A 17,717-nucleotide genomic window follows, 5' to 3' on the forward strand; every position below is an offset into this window, starting at 1 on the left:
AAAATTTAATCCTCAATCCAATCCTGGACCACCAGCGTCCTCTGTTGGTCACCGAAGGGAGGGGGTGTGCAGACAAAATTGAAGGCGCTCGAGTGTCAGAGAAGACCGACAGGAGTTATAGCGACCTCAGCGCGCATTTGCGCCCCCGAACTTTACTGAAAAATGCTTAGATTGCAGAGATAAACGAGAATCCCAACGCATCAAAGAGAATACAGTATTACGAAGTCGCCTTCAAAAAATGACAATGAAAATTGCCTATTTTAAGGACTATTTGGTTAATTACGCTTCAGCAGTGCCCACTTTATTGTCTTTGTTATTCTTTTGTCGTAAGTGTAAACTCTATTTGAAAACGTAATCAGGGAGAATATACCAAACAGGAAGAACAGTTGTCATTTAAAATAGGTGAAAAGCCCTGCCTTAAGGAGGCATTACCTTGCCTGTCCACTCTTAATTGGGGACTTGCGGTGTAGCAACACGTGTGAGTTTTCTTGTGTTGAGAAGCAAACCTCGAATGGGGCAAAGGCCCCGGGCGCATCTTTAGATGTGTATTTGTGGGCCCCGGGGACATCTTCAGATGCGTATTTGTGGACCCCGGGGACGTAAACAGCCCAGCGGGTGTAAATTAAATCCCGCAGTGCCTTGGCTCCCTGAGACCCAAATGTAAATCAGAAATGTCCCAAGACTTCCCCTGCCAGCGGAATTAAATTTTAGAAAGCTCCACAAGGTACACACGAATGCGGAGCAATGCATGCCAGTTTCCTCGACACCGGCTCGCCGCAGGGCGACCTCACCCCGAGAACGGAAGGGGGAAGGGCGGCGGGGTCAAAGAGATCGGGGGTGCTGAGTTAGCCAGGAGTGACTGGGGTGACCGGGGGCACTGAGGTGGCCTGGAGTGCCGAGGTGACCGGGCACATCTTGGTTCCTGTAGACGACAAGGTGACCCGGGCTCCGGGCTTGCGCAAGAGGAGCAGGTGTCCGGGTGAGTCGCGAGCTGCACGCCCCCGAGCTCGGCCCCGGCTGCTCAGGGCGAGGCACGCGCCCCCGCAGCCGTGCCTGCGCCGACCCGCCCCCCTCCCCAACCCCCACTCCTGGGCGCGCCGTTCCGGGGCGTGTCCTGGGCCACCCCGGCTTCTATATAGCGGCCGGCGCGCCCGGGCCGCCCAGATGCGAGCGCTGCGGCTGGGCGCTAAAGATCGGCCGCTGCCTGCCTGGATTCCACAGCCTCGCGCCGCGTACTGTCGCCCCATCCCTGCGAGCTCCGGCCTGCCAAGCAGCGTGCCCCGGTGGCGGGCGTCATGCAGCGGGCGCGACCCACGCTCTGGGCCGCTGCGCTGACTGTGCTGGTGCTGCTCCGCGGGCCGCCGGTGGCGAGGGCTGGCGCAAGCTCTGCGGGCTTGGGTCCCGTGGTGCGCTGCGAGCCGTGCGACGCGCGTGCACTGGCCCAGTGCGCGCCTCCGCCCACCGTGTGCGCCGAGCTGGTGCGCGAGCCGGGCTGCGGCTGCTGCCTGACGTGCGCGCTGAGCGAGGGCCAGCCGTGCGGCATCTACACCGAGCGCTGTGGCTCCGGCCTCCGCTGCCAGCCGTCGCCCGACGAGGCGCGCCCGCTGCAGGCGCTGCTGGACGGCCGCGGGCTCTGCGTCAACTCTAGTGCCGTCAGCCGCCTGCGCGCCTACCTGCTGCCAGCGCCGCCCGCTCCAGGTGAGCCGCCGGCGCCAGGTGCGCTGCTCGCAGCAGCCCGCGCACTGGCGCGGAAAGGCCTGGGGGTTGCTGGGTGCCGCTGCCGGAGACTCGGGTTTTCTTCTCACTGGAGATAGTATGTGAGGAAACTGAAGGCGCTCACCGGAGGGACCCTCCCCTGCCGGCCCTCTACTTGCTTGATTCTCTTAAGTGCAGAGTACTTGTAAATTGTAAAGCGCTTTCAGTGAAAATGGGTTAAAGGTTTCCGGAGCTGGGGGGAGCGGTACGGACGTTTAGCTGTTGGAAAGATCCTGGACACAGGAGATTCTCCTCGCCCCGCACGGGGGTGTGGACCGCAATCCCAGGGATGCTTGGGGATGGGGGACATAGGAGGATTTGGACCAAGGAAGGTGGGCAGGTAGGTTGTAGGAAATAGTACCTCTCTTTTAAAATACTGACTTTGAACAGCCTTTTTGTTTGCAAAGCGATATCTAGTCCCGGTGTGTCCAAAAACAAGTAAAGTGGATTCGGGTTTTGGTGTCTTCTGCGGTTGGAAAACCTGAAGTTGAAAAAGAAGTAACTTCTTAAGGTTACCCAGAGGCCGCAACAGAGTGTAGGTTTGAACCCCACGTGCCACTTTTAGTACCATACCATTCTTACAACTCAGGCCACCTCCGCACCTGTGCCGACCTCAAACAAACGTCCAGGTGCGTGGCGGGTGCGGGCAATGTGGACTAAGTCAATTTCAGTGACAGGGAAGGGAATTGGAATCAGTCCTAGGGCTGTCTCCCTTCTTAATCTGAAACGGGGGGCAATGAGATGTTAAGGGGAGCCCCAGAAGAGGAAAAATGCAAACATTTGGCAGAGTTACCCTCTTGGCTCAGCCACTACCAGTCTATCAGGCAGGCAGCGACTCTGGTAAGGGCATCACATTGTTCCCTTAAAAAAGCGGGGCGGGGGGGGCGGGGAGCGTTGTTTAAGTGGATTTGGCAGCCGTTCATCTTTCAAGCATTCTTAGCCAGCCTCACTTAGTTATATGAGGAAATAAAGTTCCTGCCTTGCACAGCTGAAGGCTGAGAGAATTCTCCCCATCCTAATCCCCCCAACTCCCCAACGATCACGTTGGACAGATGTCACTAGGCAGGCCCCCATCTAGGGCTAGCAGGATGAACAGTCTCTTTATAATTTATGTAGCTGTAGAGTTCCATGCCCAGGTAAAGTTATTTTCTGGCTAGGCAAGGCTGGCTCTGTTCACCCCTGAGAAACACTGGATTCATGGAAAGGCAAGATTCCAGATGCCTGAAACATACACTGGCTGTGGTCAGCTGTTAAAGCTGCTGGAGGCATTTGTCTCTCGGGGCAAAGTTATGTCATTTGCCAGCTGTTGTACATTATTGTGCATGTTGGGGTGTTGAAAAAGTGATCTTAGAAATACTGATACACATTGTCACTTAGGCTTCAGCAATCATGATTACCATCTTAGTAGCTCTGTTGTATAGGTTAATGTGAGCTATAAGATTATAAAAATATCTAAGTGACTTCTAGAATCCATTTGACAAAAAAGGGTGAATTTGTGACAGTCAAAAGTCACAATTATCTGTTGCTTAAATAGAACTGTTTTTTCTTCATGCCCTAGTCTGCAGCCCAGGCATTAAGAAGAAACCAAGGAAATTTAAGAAATTACTCAAGGTTGTTGGAAAAGAAATATAAATATGTTTATTTACATGTTCTTAGAATATTTACATTCTTAGTATCTCTTTTATCTCAGTATTTCCTTGAAAAAGAAAGAAAGCGAAGATTAAAAGAAATTGAAACCAAATCCTCGCAGGTAGGGCGCTCCTCTGCGAGGCTCTGGCCTGGACCCTGGGAATGTGTGCTTCCCAAGGTATGAAACCCCTTGGGGAACTTTACAGCAGGACCTCAGTGAGCTGTTTGGTAGGTGAGGAAACTAAGGCCCTGGTGAGTGACCTGCCAGTAGCCACTTCCAGGGGAGAGCAGAGCATCTGCAACCAAATCATTGCAGCCCTGGTAGCTTTCTAGAATAGATTGTGGACCAGATGGGCCACCTGAGCTCCCTGCTAGGGTTACACATTATAGTCTTGTTTGTTGTAGTAGAGAAATTTCATGACTCTCAATTGTGGACTTAAGCCGAAGCCCTTCAGAGGTCTGTGCTGGGCTGAGCTTGGCATGGTCCACAGGCTCTGGGAGCATGGGCTCTGAATGTAGCCTTTGATCCCCATAGTTACAGCCCCTCCAAGTTCATTCTGAAAAAGGAATGGAGTGAGAATCCTGGTCACAGATCCAGTCTCGAATTTAGTCATATACTTAAAATTCTAATTCAACTTTTAACATTCCAGCATCTGTTTTAAGTATCAGACTTTCTTCATTTAGCACTTTTTATTATAAAAGGGAGATCTGCTGGAGGGGGATTTCTCCTACCCCATCCCCACCCAGGGAAGGAAAAGCTCTTTGGCACTTAGAAGTCTGAGCTGTGAGTGGGACTCTGGCACTGTCTGCATCCATGTGCTCCTGTGCTCACCAGGGGTGAAGAGGACTGACTCAGGCAGGTACTAGCAGGATGCACAGGGTCTGTGTAGACCTTGAGTTTTAGAGATGTAACGGGGACCTAGAAAACAAGCCACCAACATGCTTGCATGATTCTGAGCCCCTGAGGCAAAACACTTTGCAGGTAATAGTTCAGTTTTCCCATCTGAGCTGGACACCAAGCTCTTATAAGCCTGTTTACCTGGTAGCACTGAGAACGGTACTGGTCAACCTCGGAATTCCCGTAAGGGCTTGTTACAACTCAGACTGCTGCCGCCACTCCAGCGTTTCCGGAGTGGAGAATATGCATTTCTTCCAAGTCCTCCAGGCTGCCGCTGCTCCCACGGGTGGGAGGACCACACTTGGAGTTCACTGCAAAATTTCTGAGCCAGCGCCGCAGCAGCCTCCTGTGACTCGGGTCTGCCCCCTGCCGGTGGAAGATGAAGCATACTGCCTTCACCTTCTACTGAGGGGCACTTAAGCATTTGTCTGCCTTCTTTAGTTGCAGCTACTTAGGAAGAGCCCCTGTCAGATTGACTTTCAAACAGATAACTTCTTGAGGTAGAGCAACTACCATGTAGTGAGTAGTACTATGGACTAATACTTCATCGAGGTATTTAAAAAAAAAAAACTTATTTGGATTGTCAACTAATATTGTCATTTACATGTGACCTGGTTGCAACATTAAGATTTTTAAAAGACTGTTGATAGATGTTGATGACTCTCATGTGTTTGTCTCCCTTGGGCGTTTCAAGGAAATGCTAGTGAGTCGGAGGAAGACCGCAGCACCGGCAGTGTGGAGAGCCCGTCCGTCTCCAGCACGCACCGGGTGTCTGATCCCAAGTTCCACCCCGTCCATTCAAAGATAATCATCATCAAGAAAGGGCATGCTAAAGACAGCCAGCGCTACAAAGTCGACTATGAGTCTCAGAGCACAGATACCCAGAACTTCTCCTCTGAGTCCAAGCGGGAGACAGAATACGTGAGAGCTTTTCCTCTTGTTAAACGAGGAGGGCAAGACCTGCCAAGCCTGGGTACTCAGAGCCTCTTGAGGGCAGTTCTTACTCAACAAGCCCCAGCATCTGGCAGATGGGTGGGCAGTCCCTAGCCCCTCTGTGCCTCACATCTCTCCTCTCCTTACATAAAGAATATTGACCCTTTTGGAGAACCTTACGAGGATCAAGCTGAAACAACACTCTTAAAAGCATATGGGATGTCATAAAGACCTCTAGAGATAATGAAAAATATTCCCATAAAGATAGTTTTATTATTTTCTTCATCCTCTATGCTTGTTGACCTGCTATTGGTTCTATACCAGCTTCTGTGACTTACTCTGGGAAGAGCAAAAGGGAGACAGGGAGTGATGGTTAGCTTATTTGAGGGACTTTCTTGCTAAATCAGGCATAAGGTATCTGAGGAGGAAATTACAGGTCCCACTTTGGGCAGTCGTGCAGCATCGTAAGATTTTTAAAGCACACATTCTAGAGTAATAACCGTGACTCTCTTGCTCTGGTCCTTCCTGATCCCCAGGGTCCCTGCCGGAGAGAAATGGAAGACACACTGAATCACCTGAAGTTCCTCAACGTGCTGAGTCCCAGGGGTGTACACATTCCCAACTGTGACAAGAAGGGATTTTATAAGAAAAAGCAGGTAAGTGAGGTCCTCAGTGTGTTTTCTTCGTCTTCGGGTTCTGTTGACGCAGAGGAGAAACCCACCTCACCAGCCCCAAGGCTCTTCTGGCCATAGCTCTAACTCTGAGCCTGTGCAGCACCAGTGCCCAGGACTTGGTGCCAGTCTCAGGAGGTAAGACCAAGGGCTGTTTTGACTTGTTGCTCTGAGTACTGCTATATTGGCCATAATCCTCAACCCTAGTGCCTTTCCACCACCCATTTCCCGCTCCTGCCCTTTCAGTGGTTCACCCACAGGGTGGACAAGGTACTGCCCAGGGGCACCCTTTATAAACTGCAGGTGAACATGTTGACACATTTGTTAATGCTGCGTCCCATTTCAAACAACTATTACAATCAGTTTCCAAGAAGTGTGACATGAGGTCGTACCACAAAAAGCTTACCTTGAAATCCCACAATTGTCCCCTTTCCTACTGATGCCTTTCTGATAGTGAGCAGGTTGCAATATTAAGATTTTGAAAAGACCGTTGCTAGATGTTGATGACTCCTGTGTCTCTGTCTCCCTTGGGCTTTTCAAGGAAATGCTAGTGAGTTGGGGGAAGACTGCAGCATGGCCAGCTTGGAGAGCCCGGCCATCCCCAGCACACACCAGGTGTCTGTCTTACATGGAGGGGATGGAACTTGAAATCAGACACTTGGTCCATGCTGGGGATGGCCAGGCTCTCCAAACTGGCCATGTTGTGGTCTTCCTGCGACTCACTGGCATTTCCCTAGAAAGCCCAAGTGAGAAGAAGGCATGAGAGTCATCCGCATCAAACAGCAGTCTTTTCAAAATCTTTATATTGCAACACAGTCCTATTCCTAGAAAAGGAATGGAGTGAGAGTCCTGTCTATACATCAGTCCCAAATGTAGTCATATGCCTGAAGTCCCAATTAAACAAGCTGAAAATGATCAAACAAATTTAAGGTGTAGTAATATGAAGCTGTAATAAATATGCTTCTATAGACTTTGTGTTATGTGATGGCACTGTTTCAATTGGCTTTCTAATTGGTATCTACAGAATTGGCCTTCGGAGACCCAAGTGAGCCACAGTGGCCTCAGGGTGACCATATACCAGGATTCGTAGTAGTGGCCACAGTCAGAAAGCCTAAGCTTTCCTCCATTGCCATGGCTTATTTATACCCATATTTTATATCAGTCATTCATTCAACAAATTCATACTGAAAAGGTGTCGTGTGAGGCTGGGTGTGGGCTCCAAAGGCACAGCTGTGGCATTCCCAGGCAGAGGGGATGTTCTCAGTCCCACATTTGGCAGAGAAGTCGGCAGGCCCAAGAGGTTCTGCAAGGACTGGTGTCCACCTTACACTCCTAGAAACACAAAACTGCCCCCATTCCCGCTTTCTTGGAGAAGGAACTTACACCCACATGCATGCACAGGTGCACAGTCCGCGGGCCTAGGCATGCGTGGCTCTTACGCAGCCTTAGCTGAAATTTCTGTTATGCTTTCTCAGCATAGCAGAGTCATGCTGGCAAACCATCATGGGCCCTGGTCACCGACCTGACACCAGACCCAGGGGCGTTCACCTCTCTGTCTTCTGTTTCTCTCCCACAGTGTCGCCCTTCCAAAGGCAGGAAGCGGGGCTTCTGCTGGTGTGTGGATAAGTACGGGCAGCCTCTCCCAGGCTACACCACCAAGGGGAAGGAGGACGTGCACTGCTACAGCATGCAGAGCAAGTAGACGCCTGCCGCGAGGGTGAGCACTCAGGAGGGGCAGCCTGGGGCTCCAGGGCCTCACTGTCCTTGGACTAGCCTCATGGGCTGGGCTTGGCCACCAGCCCTTCCCCAGGCTTACAGACCCAGGAGCTGCAGCTCAGGGCCAGAAAGAGCAAAGCAAATAGGACAGAGCCCTCAGAAGGGTGCAGGGAGAGGGAGACCCCTTCAACCTAACCAAACAAGTGTGGGGAAGGAGGCCAGCCAGTGTGCCTCAGGGATGCTCTGCTTTATTTCAGACACCTCACAGCACCTAAGCTGTCATTCATCCACACGCAAAGTGAAGATTTTCAAAGTTAGGCTTTGCCCGTGAAGTCTGGAGGTCCATTTATCTTCACAGGGAAACTGTTTTAATCCGCAAGAACCTGCTACAGATATGTGTATCTAAATTAAAAATGTGAATGTGAGACAGCTGAAATAACTCAGTTGGGAGAGCATCAGTCTGAAGATGTGGCTTTTTTTTCTGTAAAATATATTATGAATGTTCTGTTAGTCTGTGGCTAATATAATTTTAATAAAGTTCATTTAAATCTGGTAGAAAAATGAAATTTTAAACAATCATTTTAGAGAATGCTATTATGCCCAGTATTCTGTTTTCTTTTAATAAATGAGGGAACTATTGGGGGAAAGAAAGAAATACATTTTCTTTCATTTTATTAAGACAAATTTAGTAAGCAAAAGAAATGTGCACGTTTAGTTAGAAGGGTTTCTTTTTTCCTTACAAGTTGGAAAAACATAATTCTAATTTGAGGGTAACTCTTTGACAATGGACCCTGTGAGCAGCAGATGGTACTTGTTGTTTTGTTTAAAAACATGAGTTGAGACCCTAGCCCTGCACTTGCAGGCCTAGTGCCATTAGCCTGCAGGCTGTGCTGGATATCTCAGGGCAAGAGTTGAGCCCTTTTGATTTTGGGGGGATTATTTCAATATATTTCTTTTTCTTTTTGTTTTAGTTAATGTGGAGCTCAAATATGCCTTATTTTGCACAAAAGACTGCCAAGGACATGACCAGCAGCTGGCTACAGCCTCGATTTATATTTCTGTTTGTGGTGAACTGATATTTTTTTAAACCAAAGTTTAGAAAGAGGTTTTTGAAATGCCTATGGTTTCTTCGAATGGTAAACTTGAGCATCTTTTCACTTTCCAGTAGTCAGCAAAAAGCAGTTTGAATTTTCTTGTCGCTTCCTATCAAAATACTCAGAGACTCGAGCACAGCACCCAGACTTCATCCCCCCGTGGAATGCTCACCACATGTTGGTCGAAGCGGCCAACCACTGACTTCATGACTTAGGCGGCTGTGTTGCCTATGTAGAGAACACGCTTCACCCCCACTCCCTGTACAGTGTGCACAGGCTTTATTGAGAATAGGGAAACCCTTACACCCCGGTCATCCGGACATCCCGACGCATGCTCCTGGAGCTCACAGCCTTCTGTGGTGTCATTTTTGAAACAAGGGCTTGGGTCCCTCAACCAAGAATAATGTTTATATCTTCATTGGCCTGTACTGCTTGGGGACTATTGGAGAAAATAAGGTGGAGTCCTACTTGTTTAAAAAAAAAAAATATCTAAGAATGTTCTAGGGCAATCTGGGAACCTATAAAGGCAGATATTACAGGCCCTCCTTTTCAGGAACCTTCCTGAAGACATGGCCTAGTTGAAGGCCCAGGATGGCTTTTGCTGTGGTCCCATGGGGTAGGAGGGACAGAGAGACAGGGAGAGTCAGCCTCCCCATTCAGAGGCATCACAAATAATGGCATGATTCTTCAGATGATTGCAGAAAATAGTGTTTCGTAGTTCAACAACTCAAGACAAAGCTTATTTCTGAGGATAAGCTCTTTAAAGGCAAAGCTTTATTTTCCTCTCTCATCTTTTGTCCTCCTTGGCACAATGTAAAAAAGAATAGTAATATCAGAACAGGAAGGAGGAATGGCTTGCTGGGGAGCCCATCCAGGACACTGGGAGCACATAGAGATTCACCCATGTTTGTTGAACTTAGAGTCATTCTCATGCTTTTCTTTATAATTCACACATATATACAGAGAAGATATGTCCTTGTTAACATTGTATACAACATAGCCCCAAATATAATAAGATCTATACTAAATAATCCTAGATGAAATGTTAGAGATGCTATATGATACAACTGTGGCCATGACTGAGGAAAGGAGCTCATGCCCAGAGGCTGGGCTGCTCTCCCAGAGGCCAAACCCAAGGAGGTCTGGCAAAGTCAGGCTCAGGGAGACTCTGCCCTGCTGCAGCCCTCGGTGTGGACACACGCTGCACAGAGCTCTCCTTGAAAACAGAGGGGTCTCAAGACATTCTGCCTACCTATTAGCTTTTCTTTATTTTTTTAATTTTTGGGGGGAAAAGTATTTTTGAGACGTTTGTCTTGCAATGTATTTATAAATAATAAATAAAGTTTTTACCATTAAAAATAAAAATCTCTTTCCCTTTGTTATTGACCATCTCTGGGCTTTGTATCACTAGTAAAATAATCCTGAAAGGGGAAAATATTTTAGCTGTAGTGGGAAACTTCATAAACACAAACGTTTCCCTGCTTTCCTCTCTAGCAAAAGAACCCAAGTCAGTTTCTATGGCTTTGTGGGCAACCTATGGAGGCATTGGATCATATCCGCAAGATGGTCCAATTCTAGGAGGTTGTATTGTTGGGACAGTCTGTGGCCCAGGTTTGATCAGGTCAGCAATGTGCACCTATGTGACTGGTCCTTGCCTTTTTGGGGTTGTGTCCTGTATTGTTCCATCTAACACTAGCAGCCGTCCACGGACAAGCAGGGAAGGACCAGAACAGACACTCAGCAATTAAGTCTCATGCCCTTTACTGCTGTGTCCCCTTCCCATCTCCAAGCAGAGAGTGGCCCTTCTCTGCTCCAAGTGGAAGTGGTTCTGGGATCTAAGTCCCCTATCTGCAGCCTTGGAACAATTGTTACTTGTCAAAGCCACTTTAGACAAAAACACTGAGCCTGTGGCTTCAGGGCATCCAAGGATAAATTGCTGTCGAAGAGTTACCTCCTGTCTAGCACCATGTCTGATTTGTTGATGAAACATCTAAAATACCCTTATCACATGTGTTGTATGTGATGAGCAGCAAGTTGGTTCTGTAAGTGTTCAGAGGATGGGGATTATGGGGTGTGGTCTCAGGCTGATGACATGAGAAACCAGGAAAACTGAGAAGGCAGCCCCTTGGGGGCGCTGTGACTGCAAAGCTGTGAAGATGGAGGGAGACAGCAGAGGGAGCCCATCGCAGGGAGCAGTCACCAAGTGCTGTGGAGACTTATGTGGCAGAATCCTGGAGCACCTAGGAAGCGAGGCCAAGTGTCTGGAAATCCAGGCCCGGAGCATGGCAACCCCTTGGGAGCTGCTGAAGAGCTATGAGCTACAAAATAATGCTTGCCTTCTAAGTCCACTAGGTTTGTTTTCCTGGGAGCCACCAACTCATGTGCCCTTTCTTGTCCTCATTTCTTAACCTCTAACTTCTGCTGCTTCCCACACTTCGTGATGATTCATTCTATGTGTCAACTTGACTGGGCAATGGGGTGCCCAGATACAGCATCTGTGAGGGTGATACTGTGAGCATAGTATCTGTGAAGATGTTTCCAGATGAGATTAGCATTTAAATCAGTGGACTCAGTAAAGTAGATTGCCTTCCCCAGTGTGGGCAGGGCAGCATCCACTGATCCATTAAGGTTCTGAATAGAACAAAAGGCAGAGGAAAAAAGAATTTGTGCCTTTTATCTGCCTGCCTGGGCAAAATTGCACCACCAGCTTTCCTGGTTCTCCAACTCGCAGATTACAGATGATGAGACTTAGCCTCTATACTTATATAAGCCAATTTTTTATAATAAATCTTTTTTGGTGGATGATTAGAGATAGGTAGGTAGGTAGATAGACTAGATAGATGACAGATTAGATAGATGATAGATAGATAGATAGATAGATAGATAGGATTGATTAATAGATGATAGATATAACCTGTTGGTTCTATTTCTCTGGAAAACCCTGACTAACACAATACCCATGATCACTTATTCCCTCTAAATGCTCTCCTGCCACTTCCAGTAAATACCTTAAAATTGCATACTCTCATTCTCCTCCAGACCCTCCAGTTCCTCTACCTCCCTGCCTTGGCCTCCCAGGTAGACTCATGGGGCCTCTTCTGATCCTCTGCTATCTTCCTCAACCCACTTCTGCTCCCTCGGACTTTTGCTTCCACTAACCCCTAAGGTCACATGTACCCAAGCAACCTGCACACACACACACACACACACACACACACACACAGAAATGAACAAGTAAGGGTGGTCTCCTCCATGGGAGTCAATGCAGGTGCTACAACAATAGCTTCCTAAGATTCAGTTATCAAATCAGCACACTTTAGGAAAAATAACAATCACCGGTGTTAATGAGGGTGTCCTAATGGGATTCCAGGTTCTCTGCTGTGGCAGCCTGTCTAGAGGGATGTTTCTGATCTAATCAAACTCCTTGAACTAGTCATCCCACTGCAGAAATAAATCCCACAGGCATCATCAGAGACATGCACAGACAGTTAAGTACAAGGGCATTTTACACTGAAATGCATTGGTACAAAGGAATATTATGCCACCACTAAAAATGTTTTTGAATAGGAGTTACAATAAGAAAATGTCTGTGGTGGGCTAAAAGAAAAGCAGAATGCAATTATATTGCGTATGCACACACATAAAACCAAAATGAAATACATCAAAATATTAACCATGGCTATGTGAGTGTAGATAATGTCCTTGTTTTATTTGTATTTTGATACAATCTCAGTTTCCACAGTGAATATGATTTGTTTCTTTTCATTCAGAAAATCTTGCTGCATTTGTTATGCCCCTGCCTCTACTTCATGACTGAGCAATGAGCTTACATTTCCATCAGCCTACTGGTCATCTCCAAGAAGTATGGGTGTCTCCTACAGCCCTGACCTCCTGGTCCAGCCACCTTCCCAAACCTTGGAAATTGTCTTGGCTTCTCTCTTTGTCCCACATGCAGGCATAATTCTTTATCTACTTTTTATATTCTAGAAGGACACACAGCAGTGAACAAGCCATATAAAATCACTGCCCTTGTAAAGAAAGACAATAAACAAGATTAGTCAGTGGGATAGATAGGGTGCTCAATAGTGTTAAGTGCTATGGGGAAAAAAAATAAAGGAAAATGTGAAGTGTCAAGTATTGTTAGTGCAGGGGGGTTTTTTCGTCTTCCCTCTCTCTCCTTCCTTCCTTCCTTCCTTCCTTCTTTCCTTCCTTTCTTTCATTTTTAGAGAAGTTAGCCAAGGAAAGCCTCATTCAGAAGGTTACTCTTTTGTTCGTTTTTAATTGACAAATGATTATTTGTACATATCTATGGGGTACAGTGTGCATGTATATAATGCATGTATACATGGTATAATAAATCAAGTCAGGGTAATTAGTATATCCATCATCTCAAACATTTATCATTTCTTTGTGGTGAGAGCATTCAAAATCCTCTCTTAGAACTATTTTGATATACGCATTATTGAGGAGCTCTCATGACCTAATCACCCTTAAAGGCCCCACCTCCTACCATCACATTGGCCATTAAGTCTCAACACCCAAATTTTGGCGGGGACACATTCAAGCCATAGAAGTATGAAATATCCAACATTTGAAATGAAGAATAAAGCAGATGGAATTTTTAAAAATGATACAGCTAGGCCAGGCACAGTGGCACACATCTGTAATCTCAGAATTTTGGGAGGCCAAGGTTGGAAGATTACTTGAGCCTATGAGTTTGAGACAAGCTTGGGCAACATGGTGAGAACCTATCTCTACAAAAAATAAAAATAAAGAGCCAGGCATGATGATGTGCACCTGTGGTCCCAGCTGCTTGGAAGGCTGTTGTAGGAGGATTGTTTGAGCCCACCATGTTTGTGCCACTGCACTCCTGCCTGAGTGACAAAGCAAAACCCTATCTCAAAAAAAAAAAAAAAAAAAAAAAAGACTGGATAGAGCTACAGGACAATTTAGTAAAGGGGAAGAACAAGTTGAGGAACTCTCTTAGAAGGAAGCTGAAAGAATAATGACTGGGAAATACAAAAGATCAGCTGAGAGAAAGGAAGGACAGAAACAGATATAGGTAAAAGAAGTCCTAAGAAATACCTAAAGAAATTACAGAAATAATTTTTGCTAGGATTGAAAAAAAAGGAAGACTTTCTATTGAAAGACCCCATAGAATGTAAAAGAGATCATTTCAAAAGCATTGCTTGGTAAATTATGGTGAAATCTTAAAATAGCAAAGTTTTAGCACAGAAAGAACATATCACAGACACCACATTTTTAAAGAGTGACTCTAAACACAGGAAGATGAGGGAAATAATTTAGAAGCTAGAGTTTTATACCCAGTTAAACTGTATTTAAAAGTGAGGGCATGATCAACTATTCTGAGGCATTGAAAATCCAGGATGTTTACCACACAAAAGAAGCACATTTAAAATGTTTCTGAGGAAGACCTTCTGTAAGAAGGGAACAAATCTTGGAAATGTTGAAAACATGTGTTAAGTGAAAGAGAATAAATAATGTGGTACACCAAATTTCTAGAGGGTACCAAAAACAGCTTATCTAGTTTTAAAAAAAAAAAAAAAGCATAGTCAGAAATTTATAAATACAAAGAGACTAGGATAAACAGAAATAATAAACCAAAGTGACATTAAAAGATTCCACTGTCAATACTAAAAAATTAGTGATCCTTAGTCAGGGAAAATGCTGCCCCCAGAGGACAACTGGCAATGTCTGGAGTCATTGTTAGCTTTCACAACTTGACAATGTTACTGGCATCACGGGGATCAGGGATGCTGCTAAACGACCTACAATGCACACTAAACCACCACCCCCAAAAGAATTATCCCATCAAATTGCCAATAGTGCCAAGATTGAGAAACCTACATTTAAACAGATACTAAAATTGACCACTACAAAGACAGATTTCATAGCTAAAAATTACGTATTTTATTACAACAGACAATGATTGAAAGAAAAACGATGGGAAAACACATATCAGACAAAAATTATTCAAGACAAAGCTGGTAGTTATTAATATCAGACAAAACAATTTTAAGACAAAGATTATTTTCATAGAGTTAGAAAAAGTTACTACAAAATCATAGGAAGATAAGTTAAACAGGGACATTTAACAATTCTAAGCATGTGTGCACTTAATAAAATATCTTCACATTATTTTAACTAGAATTAAGTTAATTATAGGAAGAAATTTAAATGTTTGCCCTGTTTTCATTATTGATAGTTAAAAAGACCGAAATATCTGTAGAGATTTAGAAGATCTAACAAGCCTAATCAAAGGAATACATTTAGAGCAATTAAAGAATGTATGTTCCTCTCAAGAACATATAAAGAATTTTTAAAAATCAATTGCATATTAGATCATAAAGGAAACTTCAAAAATGGAAAGAATAGATGCCATGTAAACAATATTTTATAACCACAATGTGATTAAATTTTAAATTAATTACAGTGATAATCTTTTAAAATTCCCACATTTTTAAAAATTTTAAAAGCACACAGATAAATAATAATTCAAGGTTAAAGGACTAATCAATACTAAAATTAAAAACTGTGCAGAAATTTAAAACTGCCTTGAAATTCAAACTCCCTAGATAATGCTAATGATGATCATGAAAGCAAGCAGGATCTGAGGTTCAAAGGAAATAGAAGCCTAAAGCCTACATTAGGTGAGGACAGCCTGAAAACTGCTAAGTTATCACCTCAAGGGGTTAGAATCAATCCGAGTAAACAAGTTCATAAAACTAAGAGTAAAAAGCAATAACAGAGGAAAAAGAAAATGCAATAGAGAAGACCAACAAAACCAAAATTTGCTTCTTTGAAAAATCTAACAAAATAGGCAAAGATTGGAAAGGCTATCAAGAGGAAAAGTTACCATTATTAACATTATCAGTGAGGAAAGGGATATAGCATAAAAAGCAGAACAAACAGATTACAAGAAAATATTAGCAAAACTATATATTATCAAATTTGAAAATGTAAAAGAGGTGTAAAATTTCGTAGAAAATATTATTTTCAAGAATAAATTGAAAGCATAAATATTCCTGTAACTATGGCACATTTGAAGAAATAGTTTAAACATTCTCACAAAGAAAACACCAAATTATTTAAGTTCTACCAAGTACTTGAGAAACAGATCATCCAATTCAACAAAAACTTTTAAAGAAACTGTAAAAGGGAAGACTATACCTCAAGTTATTCTACAAAACCAGTATCAAACCAAAATCAAGCAAAGACAAATACAGGCCTATTTTGCTCATCAATGAAAAACCCCAAGGCAATTATTAATAAAGCAAACTCCATAGTCCCTATTAAAGGTATTTCACTATTTCCAACTTGGGTTTACTCCAGGTTATAAAATAATTTAATATTAGAAAACATATGTATGTCACCTATTAAAGAGAGAGTGATATTTAATGGAAACAGTAAAAGCAGTTTACAAAATTCAACCCAACAAAAACTGTTAATAAATTAAGAATGCAAGAGAACGTCCATTATCTGATGATGTGTATATATTGAAGAACAAAACCCAGCAATCACCATTGTAAATGGAGAAATATTAGAAACAATCTCTTTAAAATAATAAACCAGACGAGTATATTCACTCTTACCATTTCCATTCAACACAATATGAGAGAACTGAGCTTGTACAGTAAGACAAAAAAGAGACTTGACAGTTGAAAAATACTGTCACTACTTGCAGATATTTACATGGAAATAATAACAGAATCTACAAATTATTCTAAATAATAAAAGTATTTAGCAGTATGGCCGGGTATAAAAATACGCAAACGTGAATTTTATTTCTATCTACCAGCAACAGCCAACTAACTCTAAAATGAAAAAAGACTTAATGTAAAATCATCTCTGAGAACATGAAATACCAGCTCCCTTTTCCCTGCCTGGGCCACTCTGAGGTGTGACCCTCCCTATCTTGATGCACTGAGCCCAAGTCACCTTCTGTGGTGTTCAGTGTGGCTTTGCCTGGCTTGGCCTTCCCACCTTCTGGGTCCCATTGCCTCATAACCATATTGATTTTTCATGAGAACATTTCCTAGTAAGTTGCTTCCGTGAGTCTTTCTCTTGGTTGGTATCTGCCTTCTGGGGATCTAATCTAAGAAATACATGTACGAGAATATTTTTGCAGCACTGTAGACAATTTTTTAAAACCTGAAGATAACCTAGCTCCCATCATCAGAAGCCTGGATAAATAAAGTGTGGTGTATTTTCAAGAGAGAGGACCCTGTAGAAACCTAAATAAATAAACAGCAGGTGCATAAAACAATTAAGAGACTTGTAGCTTTACAGCATCAGTTTTAAAGCCAAGTCCCTCAAGATCCCTTTCTGCATCGTACACTTTTTATGATGTTAAAAAAATAACTAAAATCATCTAAAATAAAAACATATGTTTAAAAAATAGATATAGATAAGATAAAACATATGCAAAGAAAAGCAGTGAGTGATTAATTCCATATAGGTTGTCAGAATTCTGGTTGTTAAGTTGGATGGGTAGTTGGTGGGTCCTTACTGCACTATTGAAAAATAGAACAAATAAACAAGAGAGGACCAGATGTGGCTCAATAATAGAGTGTGTTATAAACCAGTTATGATCAGCTCTTGTAGTTGATTAGGAAGTGCTCAAAAGAGAATAGGACAGAAGGTGGAGTCAGCAAGTACAGGTGATTCTTTCCAGAGGTTGATTCTCTGTCCCTTGTGTACCCCAGTCTGCCTCCTTCTACTTTTATCTTCAGCATTTGCAACATAAATAATTTAACCAACTTCTGTCTAGCTTTCTAGCCTCTTTTATTTTCTCGAATCCCATGACAATCATTCCTCTCAGAGTCTTCTTTCTAAATCTCGACACTGACAGAGTTGCTCCTACTGAAAAATCTTTCTTTTTAACAAATTTATTGAGACAGAATTAACATAAGATTCACCCATGCTATGGCTTTTAGTATAGCTTTAAAAATACAGCCGTCACCACAGGCAAGTGTAGAACATTTTCATCGCTTCAACAAG

General features: G+C 44.0%; 1 protein-coding gene across 2 annotated transcripts; it reads left to right on the top strand.

Annotated features, from left to right (window-relative positions):
* Positions 1-1,154: 1,154 nt before the first annotated feature.
* Positions 1,155-10,061, top strand: IGFBP3 (insulin like growth factor binding protein 3). 2 transcript variants are annotated; one of them, XM_007981389.3, is made up of 5 exons: positions 1,155-1,698; positions 4,977-5,203; positions 5,752-5,871; positions 7,463-7,603; positions 7,860-10,061. In XM_007981389.3, the coding sequence occupies exons 1-4, from the start codon at positions 1,296-1,298 to the stop codon at positions 7,586-7,588; spliced, it is 876 nt and encodes a 291-aa protein (XP_007979580.1). In that variant the 5' UTR covers positions 1,155-1,295; the 3' UTR covers positions 7,589-7,603; positions 7,860-10,061. The 2 variants fall into 2 exon arrangements, with proteins under 2 accessions (XP_007979580.1, XP_007979579.1); XM_007981388.3 differs by having other exon boundaries at positions 8,574-10,061.
* Positions 10,062-17,717: the final 7,656 nt, after the last annotated feature.

Source organism: Chlorocebus sabaeus, chromosome 21 (assembly GCF_047675955.1).
Source record: "Chlorocebus sabaeus isolate Y175 chromosome 21, mChlSab1.0.hap1, whole genome shotgun sequence".
Lineage (NCBI taxonomy): Eukaryota > Metazoa > Chordata > Mammalia > Primates > Cercopithecidae > Chlorocebus > Chlorocebus sabaeus.

What these genes read in the sequence shown, in the direction of transcription:
- IGFBP3 (XM_007981389.3), top strand. Translation starts at nt 1,296, where the DNA reads ATGCAGCGGGCGCGACCCACGCTCTGGGCCGCTGCGCTGACTGTGCTG. An exon ending in CCAAGCGGGAGACAGAATAC is followed by an intron (nt 5,204 to 5,751) that starts GTGAGAGCTTTT and finishes CCTGATCCCCAG; the next exon opens with GGTCCCTGCCGGAGAGAAAT. An exon ending in GATTTTATAAGAAAAAGCAG is followed by an intron (nt 5,872 to 7,462) that starts GTAAGTGAGGTC and finishes TCTCTCCCACAG; the next exon opens with TGTCGCCCTTCCAAAGGCAG.